At 42.6% G+C, this 17051-nt stretch overlaps 1 protein-coding gene across 4 annotated transcripts; it reads right to left on the minus strand.

The window, feature by feature from the left end:
- Positions 1 to 938: 938 nt before the first annotated feature.
- cfap298 (cilia and flagella associated protein 298) lies at positions 939 to 16731 on the minus strand. 4 transcript variants are annotated; one of them, XM_080203236.1, is made up of 8 exons: positions 16650 to 16731; positions 14805 to 14945; positions 12678 to 12845; positions 12319 to 12386; positions 4807 to 4965; positions 4411 to 4542; positions 2971 to 3066; positions 939 to 1390 (listed from the first exon to the last, which is right to left on the minus strand). In XM_080203236.1, exons 1-8 carry the CDS (start codon positions 16714 to 16716, stop codon positions 1277 to 1279), a joined length of 945 nt encoding a protein of 314 aa, XP_080059362.1. In that variant the 5' UTR covers positions 16717 to 16731; the 3' UTR covers positions 939 to 1276. The 4 variants fall into 4 exon arrangements, with proteins under 4 accessions (XP_080059362.1, XP_080059363.1, XP_080059366.1 ...); XM_080203237.1 differs by lacking the exon at positions 16650 to 16731 and adding an exon at positions 16543 to 16643; XM_080203240.1 differs by lacking the exon at positions 16650 to 16731 and adding an exon at positions 16535 to 16640.
- Positions 16732 to 17051: the final 320 nt, after the last annotated feature.

Here is a 17051-nt window from a genome sequence, read left to right on the forward strand (position 1 = left end):
TCACAATAACTTCATTGCAGTGTGAATGTAAGCCTAATTGTGATTAATAAATAAACTTTATGAAAAGCATTTCATTTTTTAAAAATGGAATGTAGCTCCCCCTTCTGTCCTAGTTTAAGCAAATGCAGAAGCATAGCCCAGTCAAAAAATGAATGTAATTTCAAATAATGAGTTATGTTGCAAACTGTCAGAAGTTCAACATTCGATATCAACACAATTTCACTGATTTTTCAGTCATGGGGAAGGAACTGCATGTGTAATTCACTAGACTAGCAGCTGGTCAAAGCATTTTTGTGGGATTTTGAACGTAGACTTGCTGTTATTGGGCACCACCCTCGACAGAGGATCTGTGAAGGGTGCAGAGCAAAAAAGTGAGGCCCTTCAACCACAATGAAGAATCCACATCAGAGTTTAAACCAAAAATTGTAAATTAGATTTGAATCAAGCACAGAAAATGAAATAAAGATTGGGATTAAGGGCAAAAGATAAAAGTGACTGAAGTAAAATAAATCTCCAACACTAATTGAATTCTAAAGGAATTAGATTCCGCCCTTGTAAGAGTACATTTTCAAGGCCAAAGAGCTTTTTGGCAGCAATTTTGATTGGTCACAGTTAAAAATTTACTTGCAGCTGAATGCATCAGCATTACTGTTTTCTGCACATTTAGTGCAAGTGAAATTCATTGTCAAGGTACGGTCATAACGCAGCCTTGGGATGGGTTAGCAGGGCAACTTATGCTGTAACTTCTGAACTTCCACTTTTAGCTGCAGAGGTACATACTTTGGAAGCTGCTGTACGATTTATTACATAATAGTGTGTACTGAAGGCCTCATTGTTATTTTCGGTGCAAAATCTGGGCCAATGGCTTATTGTACATTTCTTACAACCATGAATCTGCTGATGAATCTTGCAAAAAAAAAGGCAACATAAACATCATACAAATTGGAAAATAAATATTTATTTAACATGAATACAAGTGTTTTCAAATCATCAAAAGAAATCTAAAACTCCTATTGACATATTAGGTTCACCAGTATCACCGGCAGCATTCCTTTGGAAATCTAAAGGTTATCCAAGGCTCTCTATTTGTTTCAGGAGTTGACTAACTGACGTAACAATAAGACTTAAATCATAAAGCAGAGGAAGTTTCCATGACGATGAATTGATGATTCTCCAATGTAACAAACACTCAAGTATTTTTTATAAAAGCTAGTGTCCTTATGTAACGTTGCGACTGGAAAAGAGATGAGAAATGTGCTATGGGAATTGATTGTCATTATTTTCTAGGACCCCACTTGATGTCTTTTACACCCTGAAACTGTCTTTTCAGAGCATACCTGTCCGACCAATCTGAGTCGAGGTATGATTCATCATCATTTTCATCAAGTTTCTGCAAAAAGAAGAAATGACTTTATCATGGTAGAAGCTAGCATCCTTTCCCCCAAATGTAACTTTCCAGTACAAGTATAATCTTAAACATTTAATTCTAACCAACAACAAAAAAATTATTTTCCAAACACTTGAAAATGCAGGAGATTTTCCTGTTAGAAAAAGATACGATTCTAATATTTTACTATTTTTGTTATAATGACCATATTTTTGAACTGGGATTCTTCTGTTGATTTCTTTTAGAAATTTTGAGTTTGTTGACTATGTCCAAATTCTTAATAATTTCTTCTAAATGTGCATGGCATATCAGCACTGAATTTTCTTGGAAAATAACAATAAGGGAGAGATTTCAGCCTTTACCTTCTATCAAAATTAGGACTCATATTGACAGCTCAGTGTGCCAGCCAACCTCTGGTTCCTTGCCAAGATGATTCTTCATGTGATCCTAGGCAAATATCTTCTGACTAATTACCATGGGAAGATAGTGGCTATACTCAAATTCATACTCACATCAATGCCCACCAATGCAGTTTTCAACATGAATTATTACATAATAACTGCATGCATGAAATATGACACTTTTCTTCTGAGACAATAAAACCAGATAGGATGCTCCAAAGACTGCTATGGTCAATTTGAGCTAACTTAGCACAAATTGAAAGCAGAAGCCTTCAACATCCTGATCTCTATGATCACCCAACATAATACATTTAGCTAAGATGTATGGAGTGATTGAATGATTTCAGAGACTGTACTACTTGTGTAATTGCAACGAATTATTTTGGAGACTACTGTTTGTGCAGTAGCAATGATATCTTAAAAACATACTTCAATTAAAAATCTCTATTTCCAAATTCACATTAAACTTTCTGAAAGTTTATTTATTAGCGTCACGCTGCAATGAAGTTACCATGAAGTTACTATGAAAATCCCCTAGCTAACAACCTATCCAGTACCAGATCAAAACCATAAAGTAACAATACTGTACCTAAGGTCAGTTAAGAGCCATTAATGTCATCCTTTGAATTAATTTTTCCAACCATACCATCTTCTGACACAGCACAGCTAGTTAGCTGTTTGGAGACATTTTTATTATCCAACCATGTCTGAGTTGAACATAAATCTTTCTAGTAAACAAATGGTAATGATAACCAGATGATGATATGGTTGGAAAAATTAATTCAAAGGGTCCTGATGACAATAATGGTTCTTAACTGATCTTAGGTACAGTATTGTTACTTTATGGTTTTGATCTGATAATAGATAGGCTGTTAACTAGAGTCCATGAAGGACCATGGGCATCGTTCTCCATCAGAGAGTTAATTGCTTGAGGGGAACCACTCCACATCAAGCAAAGGGTAAGGCAAGGAAGCAGGCCTCTATGAACTGCCACCACTCTTAGAGATTTGAACCAGAGGCTGAGAGAGGATTTTACAGCCTCTCTCGTCCTGAAGCCATAAAATCCCACCGGAGGTCAAAGAACCAGTCCATGCTCCACCCCACCACCTGCTCTATTTCCCGTGGTAGGCAGGCCAGTAAAATTCCATCCAACATTTAATCTAAATTAAATAATATCTGTACCTTGAGCTCCTCTTGTCGCCTGTAATAGTGCATCATCATTTGTTTCTGCTCATCCTCACTGATAATCGGCTCTCTAGCTGGAGCTCCTTGACCTCGCTGTGAATAAAATCAAATCGTGAGTGTTAACTGCATTGACTTACAAAAGCTGCATGACTTTTTTTTGTTTTAAAAACATGTCTTTTTTTTGCACCCTTTCTGTCCTGGAAACATTCCAAAGGCACTGGTTGCCCTCCAATACTCGGCTCAAGTGGCCAGAAATTGTGTTAGCTAGGAGGGAAGGAAATCATAGTTCAGGACTTGGCAGCAGTCATTCAAAATTAACAACCATATGGCAATATAAAATTGGATAGTTATCAGGAGTAGGAACCTATGCTAATCGCTCTCTTTTCTTAGGAATGTCAATGCTGTGTGTAGTGCTTCTAATACTGCCCTCTGCTGAAATCAGCACAGAACAGCTATCATGCCTACAGTCCTGTCTGGCTTTGCTACTCACTGATTTAACCAGCTGAGTTAGCAGAGAACATTTCACCTCGTATCCTAAAGTTGAATGAATATAAGGTTTGAACTGCAACAAGGGATTTCCCAATTGTCTGGTGTAATGTTGGCAGAAGATCCATGGAAAGCTTGGAAAACTGACACCATTGACAGCAGTGGGACTAGAAGGTCCCATCACCGACCAACAGCACACTGCCACCTGCCATGACAAACACCATGGGAGACCAGAAAATCCTACCCCCACACCTCAACAGTTTCCTTTTGATAGAAGCACACCGCCTCCATCTATAGATTTTGTTTTCACAACTGATAGACAACAGACTTGTTCCACATAATGTGGAAATGAGGCATATGTATGGCTAAAGTACATGGTAGGATCCTTTCACTGAAGAACCTTAATGAAATAGTTGAATTTTTATTTCAATCCAGTGTCTTTCAAGATAATATTTTTTCCTTATGCCAACTCACAAATTATGAGATTTAACTCAATTTCACAAGTTGACTTTTTTAAAATTAATTTATGGGATATGGGCCAGAATTTATGGCCCATTCCTAGTTGTCCTCAAGAAGATGGTGGTGAGCTGCCATGATCAAAATTCAACTGCAGCCCTCCACTTTGCTAGTCCAGTACTATTGGTCCCTAAATTTGGGCAGTTGGGCTTTCAGGGCTACATGAGGATGAAAGCAAACAGTTTTAGATATTTTACCTTTCATAAAAAAAGTGCTTCCTGATTTTACTACTAAAATTCTAAATGTAAAGATTAGGCTGCTTTGCATTAGCAGAGAAAACAGTTTAATCAGCATTTGCTCTACCAAATCATTCTTTTGAATACCTCAACCAGATCATCCAAACTTCTAAACTCAAAGGGAATGCAAAGCAAGTTTTCACAATTTACCCAAAAATTAACATTTAAATGCCGGTCTGGAAAAACTGTTTGTACTTACTTTTTGGACTTTTACAACAATTTTAGTTTTTTCATTATTGCCTATGTAGTCAGAAAGTTTCTTGTGTCTCTGCAACTCTTTTCCAGCCCACCATAGCTGAGCATCAGACTCCTCAATCACCGACTTCCCAGCCTACAAAAATAACAAGATCACAGAATTAAACAATTAATGACCTCTGCTAACAATGTAAAAGAAAACCGGGTGGCATTTTCATCATTTGCTCATCTCATTTTACTGAATCTTTACAAAATGAAACATTCACATGGTTCCAAATGCTGCTTTGAACCAAATAATAGAATCATAGAACCCTACAGTACAGAAAGAGGCCCTTCAGCCCATAGAGGGGAATGAGTTATATCTTACAGTCCAATGCAATGAATATTGTTTTCTATTTACCTGCAATCCTGCCAGGTCTTCTTTATCTTCAAATTCCTGTCGGACTGGATCATGTGGTGGCAGCCCCATGGGATAAACAATCATAACAGCCCCACGCAATTGGTCAAGTGCATCCTTTACCATCTCCATTGTCACACATACACCAGCCTGAACTTGTTTCTAAAAACACAATTGCATTTTTGATAAGAATCTTGCACTGAAAGTTACATTACAAAACATGAGCAATATACCATAATACTGGGCAAGACGACAGCTCAGTGACTGTCGCCGATTGCTGTGCAGACACATGGATTTGGGCCGGTGTCTGTGGGAGTTTGCGCATTCTCCCCATGCTTGCGTGGGTTTTCTCCGGGTGCTCCGGTTTCCTCCCACACCCCAAAGATGTGCTGTTAGGCTGATTGGCAGGAATAAATTGTCCCTAAATCAGTTTCCCTCAATCTGGATGGCCATAAAACATTAGATAGGGGTCATGGGTAGAGAGGTGGACTGGTGGTGTTGAGATGGCGGCGGGGGCTCGTTGGGCCAAAGGGCCTGTTTCCCGGGCTGATTTTGTTCTTTGTTCTACCATGCTACTAAAAAATATTTGATCCTACCAACACCCTGCATAACAATGAGTTGACCCAGGATTGGATCAGATGATTTACTGAGGTAGTTTCTCTCAAGCATGGCAATATCCAGACAAAAATACAACTTATACCAAAATCAGAGGAAGAAGAAATCAAGCAGCCCTTGCTCCAGTCCACAAATGACTGAATGTGCTGGAAAGTGAGCAAAAGTGGGTATCGTGAGTCAAGGACAGATCGGGTTCCAGTGCGCCAGTATCATCTCAGCGCATTTTTAATTTATTTGTTCACGAAATTAACATATTCAAATAATTTATTAGACAGTGAACTGATTAGATGGCATCAAAATACTTAAATTGGCGTAGAGTTGGTTCAGAAGTTCCGCTAAAGTGAGGGATATTGAAATGTTTAAACTACTAATACTTAAACAATTACTTTGTTCCAATTGTCTAATTGCCAGATAAATCCTAAATCAGAACATCAAGATCTATTAAAGATACAACTTGAGATACTTGCAAATTAGGGCATATTCCATTCTATGTTCCTAATCAGTATATGAAAACAAAATCCTAGACATTCTTGAAAAATCAATTAATCTCCATGTAATATTTGAAATAGCAATGACAGAGATCATGTGATGGAATAATTCAGTTTTCATTGTATTTTGTATTGCAATAAAAAACTAAATGAACTGAAAAAGGCCACCAATTCAAAATAGAAAGAATTAAAATGACTGGAAATAGAATCAAATTCTGTTTGATTTTCATACCGTGTAAACCTAAGATATTTAAATTAGGACATAAACTAGCCTCATTAATAGATATTACAAGAATTTCCTTCTTGCTGAAGACATTTTCCACAATAAATTTCCAGCAAAAATAGTCAATTTACTGAAAAAGCTGGAAGACAAACTGGGACCAGAAGCAAATTCCAAACGTTTGGAGTCAAGAAAGCAATGTGGCAATTTCCCAGAATTTTGTTAGTACTCAATCTCCTGTGTGTTGTGGCTCATAACACATTGAGCAAGCACAAGACATTTTATGATCTAGCATATAAAACAGATTTTATTAATCCACTCAATCTGGATCAGGGTGGATTTCAACTTCAAACGCTATCTTTTGAACTCTGAAAGACTATTCAAAACCCATGTTCCTTCGTACATCATAGTTTACCCCCATCAAAAATCACATGTATAAGACAGACCTATGATACGTCTATTCCCAAATGCTTTGGAAGGCAGTGCATTTACGAAAACAGTTGCAGTTGTCTACTCCAAATCTACTTCCCTTAAACAAAATTTTCTGATACAACTGTTCGTAATCAATTTGAAGAACAGGCTCTATTAATTTATCTTTCAATACAAGTCATTTACTTATCTTTATTACACAAGTCTCTAAAATTAGATCTTAATCATGCATGGTTGACTTCATTACTTTCTTGCATTTCTTTGCACAATCAATATCAGAAGACAAGATGCATTCTTTGCATAATACTTCAAAGCAACCAGTTTATATGAAGTCTATCGCCTCACAATTTGAAAAGTTCTACTATTAACCTTTAACTTTGCATGATATTGAGCATTCAGTTCTCCAAGATTTTCAACAAGATTAAATGACTAAGGCAGATTCGAAGATACAATAAATTGGATTTTTCTCATTCCTTGCTTTATTGCCATCAATGCTTCAACAAATCCTAAAACTAATGATAGATCCAATTCAGTCATAAACACTTGGAAGCAAAAGCACCTCTGACAATGCAGAGCTCCTTCAGTCCTGCATTGAAGTTTAAAGTCTTGATTTTTGTCCCCAGGCCTTAGAATGGGACTTTAACCCAGGACCTTGTGACTCAGAGGTAAGAGTGCTAACTGAGCCACAGCTGATAGACTGACAAAAATGGAAACATGTTCTGTTATCTTCCAATTTTTAATGACATGCCACCTTTCAGATGATCTCCTGAGTGGATGCAGAAGATTCCAAGGGTCCATTTGAAGAAGGGAAGGTCTTCTGTTGCTCTGGTCAATAATTCACCCACAAACAACATCACTAAATTAGATCATCTTTGTTGTTTTGGTACCTTGCTGGACCAGAATTATCTGCCCTTTTTTTTTAAACATGAGCATTTCTTGAAAGAAAGAAAGAAATAGGAGCAGGAGTAGGCCATCTAGCCCTTCGAGCCTGCCCCGCCATTCAATAAGATCATGGCTGATCTGTCATGGCTCAGTTCCACTTTCCCGCCCTCTCCCCATAACCCTTAATCCCCTTGCCTATCAAAAACCTATCAACCCGCGTCTTAAATATATTTAGCGAGGCAGCCTCCACCACTTCAACGGGCAGAGAATTCCAGAGATTCACCACCCTTTGAGCGAAGAAGTTCCTCCTCAACTCCGTTCTAAACTGTCCCCCCCCCCTTATCTTGAGGCTGTGCCCTCTAGTCCTACTGTCCTTTCTGAGCAGGAAGAGCCTCTCCACCTCTATCCTATCCATCCCATTCATCATCTTATACGTCTCAATGAGATATCCCCTCATTCTTCTAAACTCTAACGAGTACAAGCCTAGATTAGAACATAGAACATAGAACACTACAGCACAAACAGGCCCTTCAGCCCACGAGTTGCGCCGATCACATCAACACCTACCAATCTATAGACCTATCTATAACCCCCAATCTCATTAAATCCCATATACTCATCCAGGAGTCTTTTAAAAGACCCCAGCGAGTTCGCCTCCACCACCACTGATGGCAGCTGATTCCATTCACTCACCACCCTCTGAGTGAAAAACTTACCCCTAACATCACTTCTGTACTTGCCTCTCCGCGCCTTCAATCTGTGTCCTCTCGTAGCGACCATTTCAACCCGGGGAAATAGCCTCTGAGAATCCACCCTATCTATTCCTCTCAACATTTTATAAACTTCTATCAGGTCGCCTCTCAACCTTCGTCTCTCCAAGGAAAAGAGTCCCAGCTCCCTCAACCTAACTTCATAAGGCATGCCTCCCAGTCCAGGCAACATCCTTGTAAATCTCCTCTGTACCCTTTCAATAGCTTCTACGTCCTTCCTATAGTGAGGCGACCAGAACTGTGCGCAGTACTCCAAATGAGGCCTGACAAGGGTCTTATAAAGTTGCAGCATTACCTCCCGATTCCTAAACTCAATCCCTCGATTAATGAAGGCCAGTACACCATACGCCTTCTTGACCACATCCTCCACCTGCGAGGCCGATTTAAGAGTCCTGTGGACCCGGACCCCAAGATCCTTCTGCTCTTCAACACTACTAAGACTCCTGCCCTTGATAGTGTACTCGTTCATCCCATTGGTTCTGCCAAAATGGACGACTACACATTTATCCGCGTTGAAGTCCATCTGCCACTTCTCCGCCCAGTCCTGCATCCTATTTATGTCCTGCTGCAACTTTTGACATCCTTCCAGACCATCCACAACACCACTGACCTTTGTGTCATCAGCAAACTTACTTACCCATCCCTCCACTTCCTCATCTAGGTCATTTATGAAAATGACAAACAGCAAGGGTCCTAGAACAGATCCCTGGGGCACTCCACTGGTGACTGACCTCCATGCCGAAAAAGACCCATCCACAACCACGCTCTGCCTTCTGCAGGCAAGCCAGTTCTGGATCCACAAGGCCAAAGGCCCTTGGATCCCATGCCCTCTCACCTTCTCAAGAAGTCTTGCATGGGGGACCTTATCAAACGCCTTGCTAAAGTCCATGTACACCACGTCCACTGCACTTCCTTCGTCAACGTGTTCAGTCACATTTTTGAAAAACTCAACTAGGCCTGTAAGGCACGACCTGCCCTTGACAAAACCATGCTGACTATTTCTGATCATGTCAAACCTCTCCAAATACTCGTAAATCTTGTCCCTCAGAAGCCTCTCCATCAGCTTACCAACCACTGAGGTCAGACTCACCGGTCGGTAATTTCCCGGGCTATCTCTGTTCCCTTTCTTGAAAATAGGAACTACATCCGCAATCCTCCAATCTTCCGGAACCTCTCCCGTGTCCATTGACGACGCAAAGATCATCGCCAGGGGCTCTGCAATCACTTCCCTCGCCTCCCACAGTATCCTGGGGTACATCCCATCTGGTCCCGGCGACTTATCTATCTTGATAGAATTCAGAAGTTCTAACACATCCTCCTCCTTAATATCCACATAGTCAATCTTTTCCATCTGCTGCAAATCCGTAGCAAAATCTCCCAGATCAGTTTCCACTGTGAATACTGAGGCAAAGTACTCATTAAGCACCTCTGCCATTTCTTCTGGTTCCACACAGACCTTTCCCCCTTCACCTTTTATAGGTCCTATCCCTTCTCTTCTCATCCTTTTACTTTTCACATATTTATAGAAGGCCTTGGGATTCTCCTTAATCTTACCCGCCAAGGTCTTCTCATGACCCCTTCTGGCTCTCCTAATTTCCCTTTTAAGCTCCTTTCTACAATCCTTAACATCTCCTAGTTCCCTGAACCTTTTGTACACCTTCCTTTTCCTCCTGACTAGGTTCACCACAGCCTTCGTGCACCACAGTTCCCGCGACCTACCAAAACCCCCTTGTCTCATCGGAACGTTGTCATGCAGAGCTCCAGACAAACATTCCTTGAATATCTGCCACCTTCCTTCGGTACGTTTCCCTAAGAACACCTCCTTCCAGTTTATTTGTCCAAGTAACTTCCTGACTTCTTTGTATTTCCCCTTACTCCAGACAAACACCTTCCTAGCCTGCCTGATCCTATCTCGTTCCAATGCAATTGTGAAGGAGATAGAATTATGATCACCATTCCCAAGATGCTCTCCTACTGAGAGATCCATCACCTGTCCTGGTTCATTCGCCAGTACCAGGTCAAGTACAGCCTCTCCCCTCGTAGGCTTATCCACGTACTGTGTCAGGAAACCTTCCTGAACACACCTAACAAATTCCTCCCCATCCAAACCCCTTACCCTAGGGATATTCCAGTCGATGTTTGGGAAATTGAAGTCTCCCATCACAACTCTGTTATTACTACATCTCTCTTGAATCTGTTTCCCTATCTGCACCTCAACTTCCCTGTCACTATTGGGCGGCCTGTAGAATACACTCAGCAAAGTTTTCGACCCTTTGCTGTTCCTAACTTCCACCCACAGAGACTCTGTAGATAGTCCCTCCACGGCATCCTCCTTCTCTGCAGCCATGACACTGTCCCTGATCAACAGTGCCACTCCACCACCTCTTCTGCAACCCTCCCTGTCCTTCCTGAAGCATCTGAATCCTGGCACCTGAAGTACCCAGTCCTGTCCCTGAGACATCCAAGTCTCCGTAATGGCCACCACATTACATTCCCAAGCAGCAATCCACGCCCTAAGCTCATCTACCTTATTCACTACACTCCTGGCGTTAAAATATACACACTTCAGCCCCTCAGTCTGGGCATTTCCCTTCTCCACCCCCTGTCTAACCTCCCTCTCATACTGCCTGCAGTCCTCCCCTACCTGGGAGCTAACCTCCTCCATCCCAGTCTCCCCATCACAATTCCCTCCCCCCATCCTTTCTAGTTTAAAGTCCCTCCGGCAGCCTTAGCCAGTCTTCCCACCAAGATATTAGTCCCCCTGGGATTGAAGTGCCACCCGTCTTTACTGTACAGGTCACATCTGCCCCTAAAGAGGTCCCAATGATCTAGGAACCGAAATCCCTGCCCTCTGCACCAGTCCCTCAGCCATGCATTCAGCCTCCACCTCATTCCATTCCTGCCCTCATTCTCCCGTGGCACAGGCAGCAATCCTGAGATTACTACCTTCGCTTTTCTCTTCCTCAGCTGCCTACCCAGTTCCCTATAGTCCCTTTTCACGACTGCCTCCCTCTTCTTGCCTATGTCAGTAGTACCTATATGCACTACAGCCTCTGGTTCCTCACCCTCCCCCTTCAGGATGTCTGGGACATGCCTAGAGACATCCCAGATCCTAGCCCCAGGGAGACAAATCACCATCCGCGACTCACGTCTACGTCCACAAAAACGCCTGTCCGCCCCCCTCACTGTGGAGTCCCCTATTAGCACTACCTTTCTGCTCGCTTTCTAATTTTTTGACTTACTGGCTCAGCTCCAGAGACCTGGCCACCGCTTCCTCCCGCAGATGAGCTGTCCCCCGCCAGTAGTACTCAAGCCGGAGTACTTATTTTGAAGGGGGACATCCACCGGCGTGCTCTCCATCACCTGAGGTTTTCCCTTCCTAATAGTTACCCAAGTGCCTTCTTCCCGTTGCCCTGGTGTGACTACTTGCTGATAGCTCCTATCTATTACCTCCTCACTCTCTCGAATGAGCCGAAGGTCCTCGAGCTGCATTTGCAGCTCCTTAACCTGGTTCCGTAGGGTTTATTCAGCCTCTCCTCAGTTCAACCCTCTCAACTCCGGTATCAACCTAGTAAACCTCCTCTGCACTCCCTCCAAGGCCAAAATATCCTTGCGTAAGTGCGGTGACCAAAACTGCACACAGTACTCCAGCTGCGACCTCACCAGTGCCCTGTACGGTTGCAGCAAGACCTCCCTACTTTTATATTCAATCCCCCTCGCTATGAAGGCCAGCATCCCATTGGTCTTCCTGACCACCTGCTGCACCTGCAGGCTGGGCTTTTGCGACTCATGCACAAGGACTCCGAGGTCCCTCTGCACCGTTGCATGCTGCAGTTTTTTGCCACGTAAGTAATAGTCCTTCCTATCATTATTCCTACCAAAGTGGACAACTTCACAATTGCCAACATTAAATTCCATTTGCCAGTTCCTGGCCCATTCGCCCAGCCTATCTAGATCCTTCTGCAGACTTTCCACACCCTCTGCACAATTTGCCGTTCCACCAATCTTGGTGTCATCAGCAAATTTCGACATCATACACTCAGTTCCCTCCTCCAGATCATGAGATGTCCTGAAAGGTGCTAGGTTAATGCAATTTTTTTTGAAACAGTACCTTTGATGTCAATGCTTTAGCTTCTTCCACTGTCTTTTTTAAAACGTTTTTCATTGACTGATTAGGAGCTGGAATATAGAAGGGAATTCTTATCATTTACATTTTCAAAATAATTACATATCACTATGCAAAATCCTTCATCCTTAAAATAATACTTATTTCCCACTGCCTTAAATGTGTATATCTACTTGGTAAAGTTACTATGCTGAAATAGCATCTAGACCTAGAAACTTTACAGTTTATTTGAAACAAGAATACTTTGTGTCAGTTCTTATTTGCTGCGCTCAGTTTGCTCTTTACTGCCTCAGTTTGAAAGCTTTGCAAGATGTGTTCAATACTAATACTTCTTGCTGTCTTACCACGTCCATTCCTCCGTCCCAATTCGTCCTTTTTAAATTCATATCCTCCACTTGGTATGCATTTCTCTGCCCACTCATCCTTCAGTTTCAGTTCCTCTATCTGCTCATCTGTCAATCCTTGCATATTGATAGGAAGGAAGGTGCCATGCTCTGCCAATTCACCCATTTCTACAAAATAAGACATTGGTTAGAAGTTTAAAAAGATTTCCAGTTGTAAGTAACACTTATTTACAAACCAAAGATGATTTATTTCCCCTTGTATAGATCATGTATAGTGTCAGCATTTGCTTCACAGTAACACATACACACTGGGTCAGACGTTTGAGGGTTCAAGGTCCACAAGCCAGTGAGGGAGGGGTGTTGTGATCAGGGAAGGTGGTTTCTACAAGACAGGGAATCCTGGGTGATTCCAATCAAATTGGGAGAATTAATAATATGTTGCAGATTTTTGTCAGGGTCCCCCTCCTTTTTATGTTTTGAAGCTGGATAAACTCAAGCCCTTTGGAATTCTTCTCATGACAGTACCAGACCAGTTAACCCAGCACCAACTCAGGACTTTTTTAGTGTATTTTACAACTAATCAACATTTTGATTTGTTAAAAACAAGGATTTAAGCCACGTATTTTAGAATTAGTGAATCAAGTTGTTCAGATTGTCCATAAGATTGATGCCTTAATAGGAATAAGAGTGAAGACTTGCAAAATTTACTAAAGAATCAAGTTATACAATTAGGTAAGCACCAAGATCTGGCTTGGCTGGTGGTGAGAAGGGCACTCCCCGTCAGATCCTTTATGCACACTCGAGGTCTCAACATCACCGCACGCTGCCCTCGAAGCGGCTGCGGGGCTGATGAGACGGTCGCACACCTCCTTATGGAATGTGCCTTTGCAAAGAAGGTCTGGAGTGAGATGCAGTGGTATTTGTTGAGGTTCGTCCCCAACAGTTCGGTGTCGCAGGACTCTGTGCTCTACGGGCTGTTTCCGGGGATGCATACCGAGACAAATATCAACTGCTGCTGGAAGGTCACCAACTTGGTGAAGGACGCACTTTGGTCCGCCCGAATCTTGTTGACCTTCCAGCAGAAAGAACTGTCCTCGACCGAGTGTTGCACACTGGCACATTCCAAGGTCCAGGACTACGTGCTGAGGGATGCGCTGAAGCTTGGGGCAGCCGCCGCAAAGGCACAGTGGGGAAAGGCCACACTGTAAGGCCTTTTAACGGAGGCAGACCGAGGGCCCGGGAACTGCAGAACACCCTCGACCTGCGGAGCTGTGTGCCAATCTGAGCACTAACGGCACACAGTAATTAATTGAGGCATGTAGAAAGGTTTAGGTATTGAAATGTAATCATTGTAATCAGAACAAATCTGTAAATATTGAGGCATGGATATAGTTTTTTAAGTTTTGAAATGTAGTCATTGTAGTTTGTACGGATCTGTAAAAGTGTTTTGATTCCACGTTGTGTTTGCTGCTCAAAGCCCTGTATATTTGAAATAGATTAATAGAGTTTTTTATGAATAAAGTATATTTTTGGTTAATAAAAAAAATCAATTTTACACTGCACTATTTCTTGTCTGATTTATAACTCAATTGTTCACCAATCAGGTGCAGAACTGAACCATACAGATAAGTAAAAGTAAAATTTTAATTGCCTGTCTGTGCCAAGTTACCTCCTTTCAGAAAGAGGTATAGTAGCAGTTCTTTGGCCTTGCAGTTTGTTAGACTGGGAAGGAAGGAAAAATAGATGCCAGGTATTCCACTTTGATCGTATTACAGTGATTGTTGCTAAAAACTGTACATAAGTAAACATTAAATAAGACTGCATTCCCCTTCATGGTAAAACAGTCTACCAACACTCACGGCATACATTCATTGACTACCAAATGCAAAATATTAAAGACTGGTTGGCACATGTGGAATTGCACTCAAGCCATTACCGTTCATTAGGAAAGGGCAACAAAAGAAAATAAACACATTTGTTTAAAACATCATAAAAACTTTATAGTTATACGCAAACAGACCGTGTACTGATAGCACTGTATCGGACATAAACGTCGTGCCTGCTGCACAGTCAAAATTATTCTCAACAAACTATCAATTAATTTGACATTTGTAAGAAAATACACACCTGTACAAATCCGGTCAACCTTGAGCCTTCCATTATAAATAGCAGTTATCAGCTTGGCTAGGTCATCTACCACAGCATTGACTGAAGTGTCAAGCAAGAACTGGCTTTCGCTACCGTGTTTGATGTGCAACTGAACCATAGCTACAACAAAACAAAACAACACCAAAATAACATTCAGCACTTCAGTTTCACCTACGGCAATGGCATGGAATTAAATGCAGGCTAAATCGCAAACTAAATATGCCTTTTGCACCATTGCTCAGTTTTGAGTAGCATAGTGGTCAGCACTACTGCCTCACAGCACCAGGCATCTGGGTTTAATTACTAGCTTTGGTCACTGGCTGTGCAGAGTCTGCACGTTCTCCCCACGTCTGCATGGGTTTCCTGCAGGTGCTCCTGTTTCCTCCCACAGGCCAAAAGAGACACTGGTTTTATGCACTGCATGCTAAATTCTCCCTCAGTGTACCCGAACAGGTGCCAGAGTGTGGCAACAAGGGGATTTTCACAGTAGCTTTATTGCAGTGTTAATGTATACCTACTTTTGACACTAATGAATAAACAATAAAACTTTATCACAAATAGTTAGCACTGCTGTTCACAGCTCCAGGGACCTGGGTTCGAATCCCAGCTCGGGCCACTGTGTGTGGAGTTTGCACATTCTCCTCGTGTCTGCATGGGTTTCCTCCAGGTGCTCCAGTTTCTTCCCACAGTCCAAAGATGTGCGGGCTAGGTTGATTGGCTATTCTAAATTACCACTTAGTGTCCCAGGATGCATGTTAGAGGGATTACTGAGTAAATGTTTAGGGATATGGGGATAGGGCCTGGGTGGGGTTATTGTCATTGCAGACCTGATGGGCCGAACAGCCTCTTTCTGCACTGTATGATTCTATGAAATGGCCTTTCTACTTCCTGTCTGAAAGGTCATGAATGTAGTTCAATCGATCACACAAACTACTGACCATTTCTCGCTGCCTCAATAAAGCAGTCAACATAATTAAAGGACCCCACACACACCAGACATTCTCTCTTCCACCTTCTTCTGTCAGGAAAAAGATGCAAAAGTCTGAGGTCACATACCAACTGACTCAAGTGCAGCTTCTTCCCTGCTGCTATCAGATTTTTGAATGCACCTACCTTGTAGCAAGTGGATCTTTCTCTCCACCCTATGACTGTAATGCTACATTCTGCACTGTTTCATTTCCTTCCCTATAAACGGTATGCTTTGTCTGTATAGCACACAAGAAGCAACACTTTTCATTGTCACATGCATTGGGATACAATAATAAAATCGAATCTTTCCTGCTGCCCTTTTCCCTCTCAGCTCAGCAGTACAACTTTTTCCAATTCATGTTTACTCAATCAAAATTTATTTATTCAAGTCACAAGTGGCCTTACCTTCACACTGCAATGAAGTTACTGCAAAAATCCCCTAGTCACCATAATCCAGCGCCTGTTCAGGTACAGAGGGAGAACTTAGCATGACCAGTCTAACTTCAGTCAGCCTCCCTCCATGTTATTTATTGAGTATGAAGCTGCAGGGAGAGGGATTCTGAAGCTGAAAGCACTTGCTCGGTGCTGGACATGCTTCATTGATTAGCTGCGGTGGACAGGCCAACAACAGTGAGCAAGAGTTTCCATGGTGACCAACACACTCCTGACAACTACCGCTCAAAGAGACGCCTCTGGAATAAATAACCCTGCGCCAGTGCTGTAAACAAACACACACACACACAAACACCTTTCCCTCGCAGACTCCGCGCTGATATTCGCCCTGAAACCCACTCTCGGAATCTTTAAATAAAACTCGCAACCACAACACACGCGCTGCCGCCCGGAAGAACTTACTGGAAGCTTCAGGCTCCCGCACATGCGCACTGGCCGGGTGCTCGAGTTCCAGACCATTAGGGCGCATGCGCAAGAGCCATCCAGCACCCGCCCCTCAAATCTGCCCATTCGCTCCGACCCCGCCCATTCGTCCATGCCTAATCACTTCGCGGAGGCTCCGCCGTTCTACTCTGTCCATTCTCCCACGTCCCTCGGTCCGCCCATTCGCCCCTCGGCTCCTCCCACCCGCCCCTCGGCTCCGCCTATTCACTACTTAGCTCCACCCACTCGCTGTCCCCTGCCTGACCTCCTGCTTCATCTGAGCTGCGCAGCCTCACTTCAACCTTCTCCGGCCTTAGCCCCACCCTTAGAGTAACACAGTGCCGAAGAGGTCCTTCCGCCCATGGATGTACCGCTGAAGGC

The sequence above is a fragment of the Carcharhinus amblyrhynchos genome, chromosome 15 (assembly GCF_965287045.1).
Source record: "Carcharhinus amblyrhynchos chromosome 15, sCarAmb.v2.hapA, whole genome shotgun sequence".
Classification (NCBI taxonomy): domain Eukaryota; kingdom Metazoa; phylum Chordata; class Chondrichthyes; order Carcharhiniformes; family Carcharhinidae; genus Carcharhinus; species Carcharhinus amblyrhynchos.